At 36.8% G+C, this 20,661-nt stretch overlaps 2 protein-coding genes across 3 annotated transcripts; both read left to right on the forward strand.

Annotated features, from left to right (window-relative positions):
* The first annotated feature begins 227 nt into the window (after positions 1-227).
* dnajc27 (DnaJ (Hsp40) homolog, subfamily C, member 27) lies at positions 228-6,641 on the forward strand. Its single transcript, XM_079632634.1, has 8 exons — positions 228-675; positions 972-1,054; positions 1,468-1,537; positions 2,060-2,224; positions 2,305-2,427; positions 2,523-2,683; positions 3,933-4,061; positions 4,486-6,641. Exons 1-8 carry the CDS (start codon positions 589-591, stop codon positions 4,487-4,489), a joined length of 822 nt encoding a protein of 273 aa, XP_079488760.1. The 5' UTR covers positions 228-588; the 3' UTR covers positions 4,490-6,641.
* Positions 6,642-7,540: 899 nt separating this feature from the next.
* LOC307009130 (adenylate cyclase type 8) lies at positions 7,541-20,188 on the forward strand. Of its 2 annotated transcripts, none has more exons than XM_079632615.1 (19): positions 7,541-8,069; positions 8,362-9,307; positions 9,588-9,737; positions 9,822-9,952; positions 10,045-10,156; positions 10,383-10,510; positions 10,896-11,054; positions 11,141-11,372; positions 12,448-12,636; positions 12,720-12,820; positions 12,928-13,129; positions 13,218-13,310; positions 13,450-13,622; positions 14,045-14,126; positions 14,374-14,532; positions 14,738-14,884; positions 15,102-15,194; positions 16,333-16,447; positions 18,291-20,188. In XM_079632615.1, exons 2-19 carry the CDS (start codon positions 8,432-8,434, stop codon positions 18,695-18,697), a joined length of 3,549 nt encoding a protein of 1,182 aa, XP_079488741.1. In that variant the 5' UTR covers positions 7,541-8,069; positions 8,362-8,431; the 3' UTR covers positions 18,698-20,188. The 2 variants fall into 2 exon arrangements, with proteins under 2 accessions (XP_079488741.1, XP_079488742.1); XM_079632616.1 differs by having other exon boundaries at positions 9,915-9,952.
* Positions 20,189-20,661: the final 473 nt, after the last annotated feature.

The following is a 20,661-nucleotide window of genomic DNA, read 5'->3' on the forward strand; positions in this document are numbered from 1 at the left end:
CCGATTCAAAGTAACGATTCGTGAACGAATTGGACATAGCCAATTGACTCCCCTTTGACGAATCTATGTAATAGAGTTGCTGTCGCCATAGAAACCCTTCATCTGTTTGCTATAATTTGTCATTATGTTTTGATTGTACATATCCTGCTTACTTATAATAATTTCCATTAACCTATTTGGGGAATATATAATTTAAAGGCTGTTTTAAAACTAGCATATGTTTAGATTTTTATATTTATTTTATAGCACGAGGCTCTGTTGAATCTGTTGTTTTCAATCGTGTGATCAAATAACGTTAGTCGTTGCTAGGGCAGCTAGTCCGTTAGCATGTTGAGTTTTAAACATTTCTACCTGCAAAAATACCTGCTGTGTTTGTCGGCAGCACATCATGTGTGAAATGTACTTACGATTTATGGACAAATGTTATCCATAATATTCCGTGACACACCGGCCTTCTGTTAGCCATATAGCAGGCTGCTTAACGTTACTGTGTTGACGGACCGACTCAAACAGTCATAGGCTAACGTTACGTGAATTCTTGGGATATTTCATCTACTCATTTGGAAGTGGTTTGGGAATAAGTGCAATATGGACACGAATGTTCAGAAGAGGCGAGAAAACAAGAAGTCGTTACGGGTTAAGGTGATAAGTCTGGGAAATGCAGAGGTGGGGAAGGTAAGTTAAGAATATAACTGTTAACGTTACTATGAATCATACAGACATCAAACTTAAAATTCTCTTTTTAAGAAGTATGCTCCTTTTAAAATTATTTCCCCTTACATATGTATTGTAGTGTATTTAATATAAATTAATACTGTAGGCATTCTTTGATAGTAATCTGTTTTGCTTTAAATGTAACGTTAGGAGCTTTCCATTCAGTAGGATTTTGTTTTTAGGTTATTCTGCATAGTGTGTAGCATACTAGGTTACCTAAACCATATGTAATATTTCTTCATATTTTTTTGTTTCAGAGCTGCATTATTAAACGATACTGTGAGAAGCGGTTTGTGCCCAAGTATCTAGCCACTATTGGGATAGATTATGGCGTAACCAAGTAAGTGATGTGGGTTTGACAAATACTGTATTTTCTCAAATATAATGTTCAAAAGGCAGCCAGCAAGAATTTAATCTAACATCCTTTCCAAAATGTATCATATTCATGGCACATAATTCAAAATATGATCACTTATTTTATTTGCATGTATTAAGTCATTCTTTAATTGATTTTATCTACCTTTTTGCAGTAATGTTAAATATTAAATATGAATAAGTCATTAATGACCGTATTATGTTTTTTAAACATAATTAAAGAGGTTGTTTTGTCACTTATTGGTGCACTGGCACATACTTGTTGATGCACTTTAAAAAAAGAAAGAAGGTACCGGTACGCTAATTCCATGAATTAAGTATAATTACTGTGATTCACTGATGGTATTTAAATTAAATTGTTTTTTTCTTCACCTCTAGGGTTCAGGTTCGAGACAGGGAGATAAAAGTAAACATTTTTGATATGGCTGGACATCCTTTCTTTTATGAGGTAGGCTATTGCTTGCTTTGTTTTATATTTGTATGTGTAAGCACATTATAGAGTAATATTAATAATTATGTTGAAACAAATGTTTATTTTTATTGTAGAACGTAATCCAGAATTGTTTTTTGTTACTGCTCTATTAATACATCTAACTAACCACAGTGTGGTAGTATAGAGCTGCTGTCAATGTGTAACACCTAAAGTTGGCATTCACAGCAGTTGTGATAGTCTTTTCTTCCTATTGTTACATACGTATTATATAGCCAAGTGTAATGGCTTCTCCATCAAAACAAAAAAATATAGGGCTGGACTTGATTTTGTCTGTCGGAAATTGATTGGATAGTTGTGGTTAAAAATTATGAGGGTACATGAATTGAAAAAAAAAAGAAAGATGTGAAACGATACTGCAATATTCCATTAAAAAAACAAGAATTTTCAGTTTTGATTTCATGATGACTTTAACTTGTCATCTATTTTTGCATAGAATGTGATCCCAGGTTAATATAGCTGATGCTGTGTATTTTGCAGGTTCGCAATGAGTTTTATAAGGACTCTCAGGGGGTGATTCTGGTCTATGATGTTGGTCTGAGGGAAAGTTTTGATGCTCTAGACAGCTGGCTCACAGAGATGAAGCAGGAGATGGGCTCACAGGCCAACATGGAGAACATCATCTTCGTTGTGTGTGCCAACAAGGTGCCCCAAGTGTTTAAATATCTGTATTAGTGATTTATTTGAGATTGACTGTTATATAATGCTGTTGTTCACCCTAAAAGGTTGACCTGACGAAAAGGCGAGTGGTGGATGAGAGTGAGGGGAGACTTTGGGCCGAGAGCAGAGGATTCCATTACTTTGAAACTTCTGCCCAGAGCGGTGAAGGCATCAATGAAATGTTTCAAGTGTGTGTCTTATTCAACTCTTTTCAATTTACAAACCTGCTGTTGTGTTTTTAATGAATGACTGTTGTTTACTTACTGTGTCTCCACCTCTAAAGGCCTTTTTCTCCTCCATAACCGACATGTGTGAAAATGGAGGGAAGAGACCTACTCCAGAGGTCAACGTGGGTTTTACCAAAGAGCAGGCCGACACCATCCGACGCATTCGCAACAGCAAAGACAGCTGGGATATGCTGGGGGTTAAACCTGGGGCCACAAGGTAAAACTTGTGCTACATCCTACACCGCTGTCGGTGTGTGAATGGGTTAATGTGAGGCAATATGTAAAGTGCTTTGTTGGCCATTGGGTCTGTGAAAGCGCTATATAAATGGAGTCCATTTACATGTCTCTACTTGTGCTGCTGAAATTTTTTACTTTATACTCTGGATGTATGGTTATTATTTTAGATATTGACTATTGCTCTATATAATGGGCTCTGTTGCACAGAAACAGGTTAATATACTGAGGGATTTTCAGCAGCCGTTACTCCAGTCTTCAGTGTCACATGATCCTTCAGAAATAATTCACATTTTTAGATTTTGTGCACAAATAGCATGTCTTAATATTATCACAGTTTAAAAGGAGGATTGTGCTGCTTAATGTTTTTGTGGAAAGTGGAAACCATAATACTTTTTTTAGGATGAATTGATTAATAGAAAGTTCATTGGTGTTGCATTTGGATTAGGATGTTGATTTGGCTCTATTTTCTAAGAGTAATTTGATGTCAATAGGTTATTTTTAATCCCATCTTTGTTTATGTTGCTTTAAAAATAACCATTAAAAGTACACTATGTATCTTTTGGCCTTCTAGTGGTTGAAAAACAAAACAGCATGCATTTTGAGGAAGGGTATTGTTTCGGTTGTGCTTCAGCTGACTGTGCGGATTAATATGATTATCTTACTGCTCATAAATCATTCACTACTAGGCTTAAACAACAAAAACACGTGTATTGACTCATTAGTTAAAGAAAAAAAAGTTACATAGTGTAGCTTTAAGTAAGCCAAAGCTATTATTTACTAATCTGTTTTCTGGAATGTTTAGTACAGTGTCAGAACAAACAGTTGATACAGTTTGATACACTTATTTCCCATTTTATTATAGCGTTTCAACATAATTGATGCAACACTCACACTGCAGGTTGTGTTAGCTTGGCTGGTTTAACCATGTGGGTCACGATCATTAGAAAATGCCTGCAATCCAATTACCATCCCTAAATTCTCTCCTGCCAGCCTAATCAGCCTCTTTGTGATCTCCCCAACACCCTGAGAAGCCAATCATGAGCTTGTGTCATTCCTCATGCCTGACCAATCACGGTCCTTGTACAGGGCCAAGCCTATCTTCATTAGCGGATTCTTCACTGTGATCCCTCTTTAGTGAGACCACAATGTTTAGCTAGACCAGCATTTTAAAGGCCTGTTTGATGTGTGGAAACTGAGACTAATTGGTTTTTCTCATTTCGTGCTCATAGGGAGGAAGTCAACAAGGCATACAGGAAGTTGGCTGTACTGTTGCACCCGGACAAGTGTGTGGCCCCAGGCAGTGAGGATGCCTTTAAAGCAGTGGTTAACGCTCGCACGTCCCTGCTCAAGAATATCAAGTAGGAGCGTGTGCCCACACACAAGTGCATCTCACATGGTGTCCATTACAAACATACTCCTCATTATGTCTGAGATATGCCATAAAACATTTTTTTTTTTATCTTCATTGTGCCATTGAAACATTATTTATTTTAAATTAGTTTTTTTTTTTTTTGATTGCTTGCTGTGGTGTTTTGTTTGTTGAATTTGTATTCTATATTTATTTATTTATATTTTTGATTATTAATTGTGCATTAAAAAACCTTGTGTGAGCCAGTGCAGTTTAAATATGCTATATCACAATATTTGAAGTACAAATAACATTGTAACACCACAAAAGTGTTTTGTTTGTTTTTTCGCCTCAAGATTTCATCAAAAACCAACAAATGACCACTTAGAACCTTTAAGGCTATCAAAAACTTAACCATGTTCCCTTGTTTTAAGTTGATCAGCTTCACATTGCCATTAGTTGGAGTTGGAGAGTTACCTCGCATTTGCAGAGTTCCCTTCTCAGTGAAGATTACGCTTAAGACACACGGAGAAGCCTCTGGACTCCAACAAAGACTTAGTTACAGCTGAGTTTGATGTACAGCTATGACACAGTCACCACAGTTGTCCTGTTTACTTTATAATGTAATATACATGTAATATGTTCATGTCAAGTTGGAATAGGGAAAACAATGCTCTCAGCCCAGATCATATGTACGTCACTTCACCTTAGAGCATGAGGATGACTTTGGTGGACCCTTCCTTTTCCCAGTCTGTCCTGTGACATCTGACTGTTGTGCTGCTTTGCTCCCATAGACACACAGTTGAAAAACCTTTTATTTTTCTACTTATATGTGAGTCCGATTTAGCATTCAAATGCTGTTGTTTAATCCCAATGCATCTAGCAAGGATACTAGTATAACCTACATGGGTGATTCCCAGTTTTTGCTCTGCTTCAGCTTAGCTCACTCCAAAGAGGAGGAAAGCACCAAACATGTACCGGTACTGTAACTTAACCAATACCTTTGCTTCAGTGCAATTTAACAGTAGAGCTGGGTTTTAAAAATCCCAAGTCTTCTCATATTTGATGCTAGATTCTGCTAACTAGTCTTTTGAAGAGAATCAAATTTCACTGTACAAACATCAATACATTTAAATCAACCTGTTCAAGAAACACGGTATGTCATGCAAATGCAATTTGTTAATTTGACTATAGTTTTTATTTAAATAATGGATTTACCAAACATACACTACCGTTCATAAGTTTAGAGTCCGTACTTTTTTTTAAGGAATTAATATAGAAAGGATGTGTTAAATTGATCAAAGGTGAAAGTACATTTTTACAAGACATTTACATAGTTACAAAATATTTTTATTTCAAATAAATGCTGTTCTTTTTAACTTTCTTTTCATCAAAGATTACTAAGACATTTTTTTTCATGGTTTCCACAAAACCATGTTATATTCATCTTTTTTTCGTCACAGGAATAAATTGCATTTTAAAATATATTCGAATAGAAAACATTTAGCAATTTACTGTTTTTACTGTATACTGGATCCTGGATCAAATAAATGCAGTTGTGGTGAGCATTAGAGACTTCTATAAAAAAAAAAACTTAAATAATCTTATAGTACTTATCCAAGACTTTTGAACAGTAGTCTATGAAATGTTGTGGTCACTAGTGCCAAGACTATATTAGTGTATAAGAGTACCGTTTACCAGTCTTTACAAAACCTTTGGGTTTTGCAAAACGCAAAGCTAAAAAAATAATAATTGATGCTGATACAGTAGCTTGTATATATATATATATATAGATATAGATATAGATATAGATATACACATACATATATATGGTTGTTCTCTACTGTACTGAACTGTATTAACCATGGAAGGAACTCTCTGGGAATCTGTCACAGTGATGGTATCTGATCCTAGGATAACGTAAGAAGAAAGGAGCTTTGTTTACACCAACATTGGAATAGATAAAAATAACGGAGATACAACTGTTACATTAGCAGAGCTGTGTAGACTAATGTGCATTAGTTCAACAATGTTTTGTTTGGCCCTTGTATATTAATAATAATCACTCTAATGCAAGTATATCAAATGTTGTATTTTTTTATGGAACCGTGGTGTTTACAACATGATGTGGATGTACATGTGCAATCTAACCATTATTTATATTTTTAAACAAGTTCACGTTTTGTGATTTCTATTTCATGTTTATTTTGAAGGGCATTTGATAATGTGTTGCCTTATTCGCTATGTTGGACTATGTAACGTATCCGAACAATGTTTGACCGTTGCATCATCTGTAGATTTGAAAAGATGAGTTGTATTGCTAAATGTTTCATTAGCTACCCTTACTACACAATATTGAATCTTTTAACTGGAATCACTTTTGTTTCATTGTGTGACATTGATATGTCTGAGTATAAAATGTGTTAAAGCATGAATCAGAAGCATGTTTGTGATTATGCAGAATAGAAAGATGAGGCCAGTGTAAATGAATGCCAAGGCCACTGCTCAATGGGGAAAAGTGTCTCTGTTTTATGCACAGAAGGATTTACTTTCTTCATTCGGCTTATATAGCGTAATAAAGGAATAATTTTAAATCACTTTTGGTCCCTTTTGATTTTGAAAATTGCATTATTAAATCACAACATTACAAACTAGTCCAGTTTCACAAAAGCTACAGAGTTATGGGCCATTAATACAGAAATTATTTTTGCATTTAAAAATAGAGACGCAGGGCAAAGTCTAGAGATGCGTTTTTTTTTTTTTAAATGTGACTTTTTACCTTTTAACTAAAACACCACGTTTTCAGAATGCTGTGTAATGCGTGAGACACTTGAAAAGACGCGAGTGCAACGGTCAGATAACTAAAAAAAAAAAAAAATAGAAACGCAGTGGTGGAATGCAAAAACACATTCTGTGTGAATGGCCCCTGTTGTACTATATAATACTACAAAAATTAAGCCAGTGGGTAAATGCAAATCAACATTGAAGCCCAAGTCATCCATTAAAGTGACGGAAACAGATGGTTCAGTCACTTTCTGACCTGGCACATATTGTTGGTAACCAGATCAGTGAGAAGCACTTTATCCAGCTTAATTCCCACATTCCCTGAATCAGCGGCCTGGCCTGCTAACTAAAAGCCTGCACTGTGGCACTGTGTCTGCTCACTGTGTCAACCAATCACAAATGATCACCTTTTCTCCTTATGAAGTAATAATGTATCTGGGCAAGATGGACTATATTGTGAAAACAAAACAAAAAACACTTTTAATCAACTATTTGAAACATTGAATAAACAAAACAGGGCTTTCCGAAAATACATTTCCAGAGCAATTAGACATCATGGTCATGCCATGGACATCATTATCCTGTTAGCTGTGACCGTGAGGCCTTAATGGATCACGTGCACTATTGCTGAGTAGATAATCCCTTATATTTCGACCTATTACTACCTGTGTGCGTGCGTGTGTATCTCTGTGCATGTGCATTAGATCCCAAACTCCCCTTTCACTGACTGCGTTCAAGTCAACTTATTTTTGCCTCTAAACGTATCCATCAAGAGTCGAGATTCTTCCATAGGATAAGCTTCCCTCTGGGAAGGGTCAGGACAGCTTTTCAGACCATCTGGCAGAGCAATCACTTCATTACCTGAAGACAACGCTACTCAACTCTCAAGACAGAGTCAATCATCCGCAGACAGGACGTCTTTTTAAACTGGAGTGAGCTTGTCTTCGTCCAATGCCGATGTGATGGATAATATGGTTGGATGGTAACATAATAGGACAAGTCATTTACATCGCTATGCTTTGCATAGTTATGGTGCATAGCATGGCAGAAGGGAAAACTGTCGAAGAAGATTCATTCTGCACTCAGCTGCTGAGCATTACACCACTGAGGGACAAGAATGTGCCATATTAGATATTTGCTTGTGTCTGGATCAGTGTACCTGGGCTACTGTTCATGGCGGAGCAGATGCATGCATTGTTACAAGATTTGTCAAGCTTGCAGCACCACATCAATGGCAAGTATCCTTCCATTTACATTTATTGCATGTGTATTTTTAATCGATTTTGTTCTCTGCTAATTTGTATTATTGAACTCATTTTGGGGATATTGAACTTGTTTTTGGGAATTTTTGAGTGTATTAAACTAGTTTTGGATGTATTCTGAGGGCATTTTATGGGTATTGTGCTTGTTTTGACGTGCATTATCATTTTACATGCAGTGTTAAATCATTTTAAAGTTTGTTTTTGAGTTTCATACTGATACAATTTCAATGTTCCATCCTACTATTTTTTTCTCTGTTGTTTCAGGTTTGTGCAGTTGATAGAGGTCTTTATCTGAGTTTTGGGATCTAAAGTCTGTTCAGATAAGGTTCAGATCATGGCTTTGAGTTCTACAGAAGTCATTGTTCCACCTAAGGTATGCACATCTGTGCCTCCCCCGCCCCACCTAAAACGCAAGAAAATAATGTGGCAGAATGCGGTACGTCACATTATCGACCAACGAGGAGTGCACCACGAGGGACGAGCAGCCAATTCTCACAAAATCATTGTTACTGATGCCTACATCGATGACATCAACAGGCAGATTCGAAACAAAGCTGCACGGGGCAATGCTGGCATGCACAAGCGGCGCTCCTCTGCGGCCCGCATCCATCCAGTACGAGAGCGCAACTCCACCTCCACTCGGAAGTCCACCGACTCGATCAGTGACGCAGACTTCTTTGTAAGCTGGGGCTCCACGGTTCGTGGAGTCTTCCTTCCTGCTCTCCACCACAAGTTCAAATCTCATGATCTCGAGCGTCTATACCAGCATCATTCATCTGGTCAGCGCCGAACTTCCCTTGTAGTCACTAATGTCATCGATATCCTTACCAAACTCCATATTCTCTTCATATACTTGGCAGTGGCCCCTGAGATGGGGGACTTTCAGCAAGGATGGTTGGCTGGGCTCTTCATGGCACTTGGAGCAGTCATATGCGTCTTAGTTCTGACCTATAAAGGATTGATGTGTCCAGATTACCTGCGCTATGCTGGGCTGGCGAGTTGGCTGTCCCAGACTGTTCAGGCACTGGGTAGTTTGGTATATGGATTGGAGAATGACCAGTCCTGGTATGTGCTCTTCACCCTGTTCGCCACCTACACACTATTACCCTTACCTCTTCTGTGGTCCATCTGCACAGGGTTCCTCACCGCTGCCTTGCACCTTTTGGTGGATGCCCTTAGGAACTACAATGACACAGCCATTGTAAGAAAGGTAAAAAAGACTCAAGATCAAAGCTTAAAAGTTCACTTTTGATTTTCACTTTAGTGTCAAAAAGTAAAAAGACATTAATGCCTAATCGAAATTGAAGATGATCATCAAGCTTGGTCTTCCTTTTGATAAATGCTCCATTATAATTTATGGCACAAGAGTACACCAGTATCAGAATCTCAAGACTGTCTTGTCAACCACTTGTCGACTTGAGATCAATTAATGAAGCTCGTCTTGTTCATTTCAGTTACTGTGCTAACTTTTACTCTTGGTTTTCATCCAGTTACTAGCGAAAGGTCTGTTGTACATGGGTATGAATACTGCAGGACTGTTCATCCACTACTTATCGGATCGTGCGCAAAGGCAGGCCTTCCTTGAGACGCGACGTTGCATTGAAGGACGAGTCAAGATGGAGCAAGAGAACAAGAGACAGGTGATTTGTGATTTTTTTACTTAATATGATATTCATAGATCATTCATATGAAACCTCAGGAAATGAGAAATCATTTTGCGTTAGGAACGCTTGGTGATGTCCATTCTTCCTCGGTTTATTGCTATGGAGATGATTGGTGATATGACTTCTATGGATGATGAATTACTTCCTCAACAGTTCCATAAGACCTACATTCATCAATACAAAGACGTCAGGTACACACTGCTTCCTGTGCAGTACTACCTTCCAGCACATTTAGGCCGCGAGGATGGTTCATGAAATGAACATATATGTGCTCTTGTCTCAGTATCCTGTTTGCTGATATAAAAGGCTTCACCTCTCTCTCCATGACCATGTCGGCTCAGGAATTGGTGCGCACGCTCAATGAGCTGTTCGGTCGCTTTGATCGCCTTGCTGAGGTGAGAAAGATTAACCTTTGAGTTTTACAGGCAGTTGGAGAAAAGGGTTTGGGTCGATGTGTGTCCGACTGTAATTTACTGTATGAGCTTAGGAATAATTTTGTTGTAACTATTGTATATATCACAACAGTTGCAATTAGTTTTAGTGTCAGATGTGTTACTTTATGCCAAAGTGTAGAAATGTGAAATGTTAGAAGATTATTAAAAGATATCTTTTGATTTTTAGGAGAATCACTGCATGAGGATAAAGATTCTTGGAGATTGTTACTACTGTGTGTCTGGGGTCCCAGAACCCCAAACTGCACATGCTCGCTGCTGTGTGGAGCTAGGTCTGGCCATGATAAACACTATACGGTGTGTATTTTACGTGTTAGACTCAAGCAAGCCATTCGAATGTCGTGTCGTGCCACTAAAAAATGTTTTGTTACAGTTTCTAATTTTGCTCTTGGAGGTCCACTGTCCTGCAAAGTTCAGGTCCCTAATTAAGCACACCTAAACCAGCTTGTCGAAGTCTTCAGGTTTACTGAAAGCTTCATGTTGGGGCAGGTTTGATCTCTGTTGGAACTCTGCAGGACATTGACCCTCCAGGAGAAGGACTGGACACCCCTGACCTTGTGGAACGTTCATATGCTATTATTTCCAAGTTGCTTTATAGGGATTTAAGTCTATTTCTGTTGATGAAATCAAAAGAGATTATCAAAAATCTGAACATTTGTATTCTACCCTCTTACTTTGTCAGTTATGTACGCAAGGAGCTGAAGAGAGATGTGGACATGCGAATCGGGATCCACTCCGGCTCAGTTCTGTGTGGGGTTTTGGGTCTGCAGAAATGGCAGTTTGATGTGTGGTCTTGGGACGTAGATGTTGCCAACATGCTAGAGGCTGGAGGAGTCCCAGGGTAAGTACACCGGATCATTAGCATGGTCATATGTTTAACTAAATGCAATTAATATAAGAATAATAAAACAAATTGTATAATATTAGGAGGGTTCATATATCACAAGCAACCTTGGACTGTCTAGAGGGTGTATACGAGACAGAAGAAGGTCAAGGCCGTGAGCGGAACGAGTTTTTACGTAAACACAAGATCGACACTTTTCTGATCCGCCAAACCCCACAGGAAGACAAGGAGGCTCCTAAAGTCCGGCGAACCAGCAAAGATGAGACTACGTGGAGTGCCGAGCTTCCTTTTGATAACATCATTGGAATGAACTGCGTGAGTCTGTGCCGGCTTGAAAACCTTTCTTAATCTTACTTCTCTTTCTAGTTAGTGATAAGATGTAAAGTTATCAAACCTGTTAAATAGTGCCATACTATGTTATTCATTGAATTCTATAGTACACTAAAGGAATTTTCCAGGATGGATACAAGTTAAACATTATCACCAGCATCAGTGGCATGGCAGATTACATTAGAAAATTATTTATATAAGAGACTAGTCTCTTATTTGTAAAACTAAACAAACATCATGTTTACAGTCACGTCATGATTTGATACATATCACGATACTGAACTCACGATACAACATTATTGCAATACTCCAAGACATATGGTAAAAGGTTAACAAAAAAATGTATGTTGATTGAAATGCTAAATATGGTATTACTGTGGGGTGGAAATGAATAGGCTTGGACTTGGTGCTGGTAACCCAATGCAAAGGATAATGGTGACACCAGAATATAAAGTATTCATGATTCTGAAGCTGAAAATACAGAGTTATTTTAGACGAATATGCTTGCACTCTGTCACTGACTAGTGACATATATATTTAATAACATTTAAATTATGTAGGCCACTTTTTACATCAGGACCCACAAATATTCCCCCATTGCATTATTATACATTATATTCAACATTATATTAGTTTACTGTAGTTTACTGACACTACAACTCTGTAAACTTGAATTTTTTCTCACACATAATTTTTAAATTTTTGGTGAACTATACAAAATACATATTGTCACTATCCACGATATATTGTTACACCCATAGTTACTTTAGTTGTAAAGTTGTTGGCTGTTGTTAGCATTGGGACTAATCAATCAATATGATAAATTAAAATAAATCACCAATTTTGGGCAAAAACAGATATCATTTCAGTTTACTTGTCCCTATAGGGAAAGTAAATTTGCAGCATATTCACACAGACACTTTAAGAAACACAATTTGATACACATACAATACATGTGTATGGTGTATGCCAAGTACATGATACAGGTCATCCATCTCTCTTAATAACTGTAATAGATTTTCTTTTCACTTGCAATGCTTTTTGTATTGTCATCTTTTAGATCTTAGCCACTTTCACCAATGGCTCCCTGGTGCAGTTGCCCAGTCAGATTATTCCCCATTGTGCCGGGTCTCGAGAAATCAACAAGAGAATCAAGCAGGCCATCGAGGTGCGCAGTAGTGAGCGAATGCGCAAGGAACACATCACACCCTTCACGTTGGTCTTCAAAGACACACACATTGAGGGAAAGGTATGGACTGCAGAGGAACAGCTTTTATACGTCATATAGCACTTTTGCTTACAAGTAGGCCCACACAAAATTTGCACTTTCAGTTTTCTCAGATGCGAGATGAAATGTTCAAGTCCAACTTGGCCTGCTCTTTCCTCATGCTCCTCTTCATCATGGCTGTTCAGGTCCTCATCCCCTCACCACAGTGAGCTATTCTTATTATTATTTCAAAAGCCTAATGTGGACTTTCATTGAATTTTAAAATGTGTTACATTTTCAATATATCGCTCTGAATGCATGTGTCCCCCACAGAATCTGTCCTATGGTAATCCAGTTTTTAGTATTCCTGTTTGTCTACATGCTACTGCTTGTGGTCACACTGGCTGAGGAATTTAAGCGCTCCCCACCATACTTACAGCATCTGTGCTGCTGGATCCACGAGACCAAGAGCATTCGTAACCTGCTCACCCTCACCGCTATTACTATTAACTTCGGTGTGGCCTCCTGTGATATTGTGAGTGCCAGAACTGATAGTTTATTGGGCCAAATTAAAATGCTTCTCTTAACCCATCTATGATTTTTTTTTTTTTTTTGCTGTACAGTTGTGGTGTAAAACAGTTGGAGAGGATGAGGAAAGTAACAAGACCTCCGAACAAGGCTCACAGTGGACTGTGAACATCTGCACCCATCCTGAGGTACGGTAGATACATTTTAAATACAAATGTGTCAGAATTGTGACAACTTCCAGTAATGCTTAATCTGGTACTATTTCATGAATACCATTCCTGTGACTAAACTATAAGGCATGCTATAAAACTCTCTGTCTCTCTGCAGTTCTTTGTTTTGAGTGGTGTGTTGGCCATGGTGACGTGTGCTGTGTTCCTCAGACTCAGCTGTCTGTTGAAGCTGGCAGTACTGATGTTAGTCATTGCAGTTTACACATACCTCATTGAGGTAGCCTTCCATGTGCTCTTTATCCGCCAACACCAAAACGGCCAAATTCAGAGGTACAATATTTTGCTTTATCGAAGAGGTCAGTTTCTGAACGTGGTAATGTGTTCGATTTTAAGACACTTAGGCACTTCAACGATGAATAAGTGTTTATTATTGTTGTTTAGAGTAAATTTACTGTTTTGAAAGTAACAGTATATTTACAGGTCAAATTTTTAATATAACAATTATACTTTTTTTTAAAGGAAAAAGCAATATTAGTTGAGACTAACACAAAGAAAACTTGGTAATTTTCATAACTTGGTGATATTTATGTAAAAGTACATATTAAGAATTTGTCACTGACCCTTATATAGTACATCAAACCTTTTTAGAAAGTCAAGAACATTTTTCATTACATGACCCAAAACAAATAACTTCCTGGACTGTTGAATTGTTGTAGCCCCTCTGATGTGTGTATCTGTGTGTTTTTGCCCAGATCTCAGTACCTCAGACGCAAAGGCATTTCTGTGTTGCTAATGGCCATGTTTGTTGTGGTCGTCCTTTACAACAGTAGACAGGTAGTATATTAACATCTTATTAAAAAATGTAAATTATAGGAATGCATATACTAGTGATTTGAATAATAATATAAAATGATTACCGTACATATTTATTTAACAATTAATAAATATATTTATTTTTAATTAACCACTTATCATCCCATTGTAAAATAACTGAAACGATCAAAGTTGACATGCAATTTATATTTTGTGTTTTAAGTTATCTCAGTATGATTCAAGAAATGATTACTGCTTGAACCTACAGTTAGAAACTACAGCCAGGCTTGACTTCCTGTGGCGTCTGCAGGCCAGACAGGAAGTGGAGGACATGAAGGAACTGAGGGAGCATAATGAGTGTCTGCTTTACAACATTCTTCCTGGCCATGTAGCTCGCCACTTTCTCGAGAGAGACAGGAACAATGAGGTAGTTGCGTGGATTATCAATGGCAGACCCTAATAGTATAAACTTATAACAAATAATAATGTAAGTAATATCATTATCAAGCTGTTTTCAAAATGAGGGTCTATATGGTGCATTTATATTGTTCCAGCTGCTATGCACTCTTCATTAATCAATAAGTATAAATAAATGAACAGTAACACAACTATATTAACTCTTTGGCTTCAAGGACCTGTTCTCTGAATCGTACGAGCGAGTTGGGGTGATGTTTGCTTCCATTCCAGACTTTACAGATTATTACGAGAAGAAAGAGTTGATTCATCAAGATGTGGAGTGTCTGCGTCTTCTTAATGAGATCATCGCTGACTTTGATGAGGTACATGGATTTGTGCAGCATCCTCTTAGTAACAAATGTCGTCAAAAGCCCAAGCCTGGACATGCTCAGTGATTTAACGGCTAATAGCAGCTCAGATGTTACTTATAAGAATGTATTGGCTATGTGCAAACACTCACTTCTTTAATCCTAAGACATTGTTATAGTGAAATATTTCAGAGACATGCTTACTTAGTCTTTTTTTCGGTTGTCCCCTTAGCTACTGGAAGAGCCTTACTTCCAGGACATAGAGAAAATCAAAACCATTGGCAGCTGCTACATGGCTGCTTCTGGACTGTCTCCTGAAAAACAGGTGAGTGACACCTTGACATGTGATTTCAAAATATATGCAGATGCATGAAATATAGGCTACTGGTCAACCATATTTGTTGTTAATACTATCCGCACCAGTTTAATTAGGTCAATATTGGAATCAGATCAAAATATACAAGAAAAAAAAGACGTATAAAATAAGAATACAGTTCAATTTGAAATAAGTTACTCATAAGTTTTCATAGCCATTGCAGAATGTGCAACATATTTATTTTAATTTATTTAGTACTGTCCTGAATAAGATATTTCACATAACAAATGTTTACATATTGTCCACAAGACAGAAATAATAATTTAATTTATAAAAATGACCTCGTTACAAAGTTTACACCGCCCTTGTTTTGTGATGATTGTTCATAAGTCCCTTGTTTGTCCTGAGCAGTTAAACAGAGCACTTCTTCAGAAAAATACTGTCATGAATATTTGACCTTTTTCCAAAAGTGCCGCCTTGAGCACCAGTGAACAGTGCACAGTCCTGCGGTTGTCCTCTGTGTGAAAAGATGGATTTCAAAATCGAACAGTTGCTTTTGGAAAGGCTTCCAATACGCAGAGGATGCTGGAACGCCCAAGAATGTGTTTGTCCTTGCAGAATTTTCTGAAGGCGAGTGCTCTGAAAACAAGAGACTCATGAACAACATCACAAAACATCTGCATCTTGGATCATCCAGAAAATAACACGCAGTATTAAGATTAAAGGATATACAAACTTTAGAATGTCATTTTTATACATTCAGTTATTATTTTATCTTGTGGACTATATGTAAACATCTGTTATGTGCAATGGCTTATTCAGGACAGTACTAAATAAAAAATATCATGGATGTTTTATGATCCCTCTTATTTTGTTAAAATGATTACCATTTTGTATATTCTGCTAAGGGTATGTAAACTTATGAGCAGAACTGTAAATTATAAAAAATAATAACGTTTTAATTCTGACCATCATGTTGGTCAGAAAGGGTATAACAAAAAAAAAGCTTAAGTAATCATACATGTTAAAAATTCAATAATATAAATTCATAATAATTAATAGTAAATAAATAAATAGTTACATTTATTAACTGAAAAGTTGCATTTTTGTAAATTAAGGCTCAATTGTATTCATGTGTATTTCATAGGAATGTGAAGACGAGTGGGCTCACCTAAGTACGCTGGTTCTGTTCGCTCTGGCCATGCAAGAAACTTTGAAAGAAATAAACAAACGTACCTCAAACAACTTCCAGTTGCGTGTCGGTAAGATTGTGCTTTTCTCATATAACTTCTCTACTAGTAATACACAAAAATCAAGTGCTTACAGTATATAAGATTCTTCTTATTTTCTTATTTAAGAATAAAGATAAGAATATTTTGTATTCCCAAACAACTTTTCTTAAGAATTTTCTTGTCTTTTTTTATTAAATCCAAAGAACAAGCTTAAGAATGACTAAATTACTTCTTAAAGTTAGGATAACCTCCATGTCATTAGACTGCCTACAACACAACACTAGCTACATATAATACAAATTACTACCAGGAATGCGATTAGGCTACTCTGAAGTGACACCGTTCGATCATAAAAATCACTACTCTTGCTAGAACAGCAAGGCAGAACGCACAGACGAAATAAGACAGAGCGCAAATGAATCCATTAACTCAGAGCCAGTCGCGATAAAAATTGTCTGTGAATTTATTATTATTACTACATTAATCTACAGGCAGAACAAAAAGGGTTTTGAGGTGTTTTTCATTCAACAAATCTTCACCAATACCTGCCTTTCAATCAAGTAACAAGAAAGCCTGTCATTTTCTTCTTAAGAAAAAAAAAATTAAGATGTTCTTAAGAAAATATTTGAAAACTTCTTAAGATTGTTTTTAAAGGGACAGTGTGTAGTTTTTTAAGTATTTTATTAGCTAAAAATCAATGTCTTTATTCATAAATGTGTCCTCAATGGTGTACAATTACCTCTCCCAATGATCCGACTTATCCTCGTACGCGAAGAATTTCTTATCTTTATTTACATGGGACAGGTAACTCCACGTCGTTCCGCCATCTTGAAAAACTATAATAGCAGAGAGGGACAAAAAGCACTAGGCTACCAGAGCCAGCGTCAATGTGTGTGACTGCCCCGGTAAATTTGAAAGGCTGCACTGCACGGTACTTCATAATTCAGGATCATACTTATGCCGAGCCACAGGAGAAATGCCAAAATGGAATTTAAAAGGAAACGTGACCGGCGAATTCAAAAACCGAGGGTAAATAACGGGATAGCTTTACCCAGTTGGAAAGAGCTAATGAAGGAGAAAGACTTTGAAAGGGACTCTGATGTTGCCTGCTTTCTTCTCGACGGGTAAGTCAATGTTACGGTCTAAATTACAAGCTTTTTTTTCATTGCTTGGTTGTGTAATTCATTATATAGGCGGCATAACCGTAGAACATGTAACGTATAGTTAAACTCGACGAAGGGCTATTGTTGTCATAGCTTCTTGGTACATAACGGCTACCGTAGTTGCAACACGCATTTGAAAAAGCGAGGAGCTAGAGAGCACTATTCGTTTGAATCCAACATACAATTTCACCTCTAGATGGGAGAAATTCCTACACACTGTCCCTTTAAGAATTCCACTTAGCTTTTAAGAACATTGTGAATACACCCAAATAATTGACTTTCATAATAATTGACTTAAGAGTTCGGCAAAGTCACCAATATTGACCCAATGTGAGATATTTTGAACTGATCTAACCTGGGTTATGCATGTTTTGAAGAGTTATTTTGAATTTAAGTTGAATGGATGTAAAGAATATGCTTAAATTATTATTTATTTATACATTTTTGTAATTTAAAGGTAAAAAAAAAAAAAAGATAATACAAAATCTCCCCCAAAAAAGCATTAAAATATATATATATATATTTATAATAAAAAAAAAATATATATATATATAATTTTAGGGCTTTGGGTCATTTTGACCCACGAGGGATGGGTTTGTTACAGATGAGAGTTAACATTTGCCTTGTAATCTTTACAAAATGTTGTAACTACATTAGCTCTTCTTCTGAAAGACCCTTAATGTGTACAAAACTGCTCCTCTATCACACAGGTATTTCTCATGGGCCTGTAGTCGCCGGGGTGATTGGCGCCACTAAGCCTCAGTATGATATCTGGGGCATGACTGTGAATCTTGCTAGCCGAATGGACAGCACAGGGCTCAGTGGGCGTATTCAGGTCCCGGAGGGCACGAGCCGTGTCCTGGCCGACCACGGCTTTGTGCTTCAGCTTAGAGGAGATATCTACGTCAAAGGGGTTAGCGAGCGGCGGGGAGGGGTCCGCACATACTTTGTTAGCAGCAGGGAAAAGAGCTCAAGCTACGGCGAGAGAATCACCAGCAGAGGGATCTCTCTCGGGAGGAACACCCTCGCTGCTGTGGTCTTTTCCCTGGTGCAGGCCCGCAAGAAAGAGGAGTTACGAGAGGCCAGTGGAGGCTTTCATCTCATGGAGATAACATGAGTTTTGATTGAAAACTGGACAGGAACCACATTCAATACCTCTTTTAGAGACTCGTGTCTCTTTCATGAGTCATTGCCTTTTCTCTGTATTTCTTTGTAAATAGTACCGGTAATAACTTTATTTCTCTTGTAGGATTTCTTCTGATTTCTAAAGTTGTGGACCTTTTGTCCTGACATCACTGGGATTGTTAGGCCTGGTTTCACAGACAGGGCTTAAATTAAGCCAGGATTATGCCTTAGGTCAATTAGTGCATTTAAGTAGCTTTTTTTAAATGTGCTTTAGAAAAACACATTACTGGTGTGCATCTTGAGACAAAACAATATATGACATATTTTAAGATAAGTCAGTGCAAGTTGCTTTCAGTTAAGACAGGTCAAACATGCATTTTAGTCTGGGACTAGGTTTAAGCCTTGTCTGTGAAATTCCTAACTTTAACCCCAGGTTTCAAAGGGCCAAAATAGGCAGAGCTGCAAATTAAACATTCCTCATATTGGAACAAGACCAAAATAGTGTACCAAAAGCTATAAGGAACTCTGGATTCAATTTATCAATTTATTAGACTGATTATAACACTTAATTTAATTGGAGGTCATATTCATATGCGCTCTGATGCTTAACTGCCCTGACAGAATAAATGTGCAAATGGAGAGTGAAGAGTATGAGGTCACCCTCGCTAAGCTAATTAGCTAATTGCCTGATACATTTGTATTACTCATTAACACTCTGGAAAAGCTATGAATCCCAGGATTATTGTTCCAACATATCTGATTTTCTATGAAAAGCATGTAACGCAGAATATTTCAACAGTTTGTAAAACTCCCCCTTTTTTTAATTATGTTTACATGGTGACAAAATGAGAATGCCAAAATTCTGTCAGTCTCTCTTTTTCTCTCTCTTTTTTTCTTCTTCTTCAGTACACGTAGGTATTTCTGGGACATACTACCACCAGTATTAGGCCACCAAATGATGTTGCAGTGTTTCTATATGAATTAATATTCCACAGTGTTTACAATTTTGGAATGTATATAATATATATATATATATATATATATATTGGTGATGGTTACATAATATCTTCCACAATTTTCAACATTTGTCTAATTAGGCCATTAGTGAAAGCAGATAAAAACAGACAAACAATTGAAAAATTATAAACATAATACTAAATCATATTGGCCAACATGAAAATAATTCTTTGTTATCGGCATAGTGAATATGTTTATATCTATATATTAATGTTTATAAAAGGTGTGTTATAGGAATGTGAAAATAAGGCCTACCTCAGTATGCTTGTTCTGTTTGCTTTGGCCATAAGCGACTCTGGAAGAAATAAACTAAAATATCTCAAACAGTTGTGTGGTGGTAAGATTGTTACTTTAAAGTTGATGCCTTCTAGAAAACAGTAAAATCATTGTAAAAAAATCATTGTAATGTATCTTTGAATCTTGATGTTTTCTTGGGGTGACTACATTGAAAAAACATCACCTTTTCATAAAAAGGTTAAAATAAATACTATTTTAAAAAACGAGCTGGCTACGTTTGTTACACTATAAGGACAGTAACTGCTTGTTTAATACAGATTAAAAAATTCATCACCTCATTTATAGATTCACATAAATGTAATATAATTCAAATATACATTTAAATCGTGTTAAAGTTAGTTTAAGCTAATTTACAAAGACAATTTTTTGTTACACTTATACAAATATCCTACTACTGTAATATTAATTATCAACTTACAAGCCTATGTGTATATAGGCCTATATATAACATGTTTAGGGTTACTTGCTTTGCTTGTAATTAAGTATAATTTATGTTATTACTTTAGAAAGTATATGTAACAAAGACACTGTAAAATAAAGTGTTACACAAATTTGATTCGACAGATTGCGCACCGAAAATTAGGCTACAGACAGAAAATTCAATGCAGTAACTCCTGTCATTTCATGCTTCAAATCTAGACT

This window comes from Phoxinus phoxinus, assembly GCF_949152265.1.
Source record: "Phoxinus phoxinus genome assembly, chromosome: 13".
NCBI classification, from domain to species: Eukaryota; Metazoa; Chordata; class Actinopteri; order Cypriniformes; family Leuciscidae; genus Phoxinus; species Phoxinus phoxinus.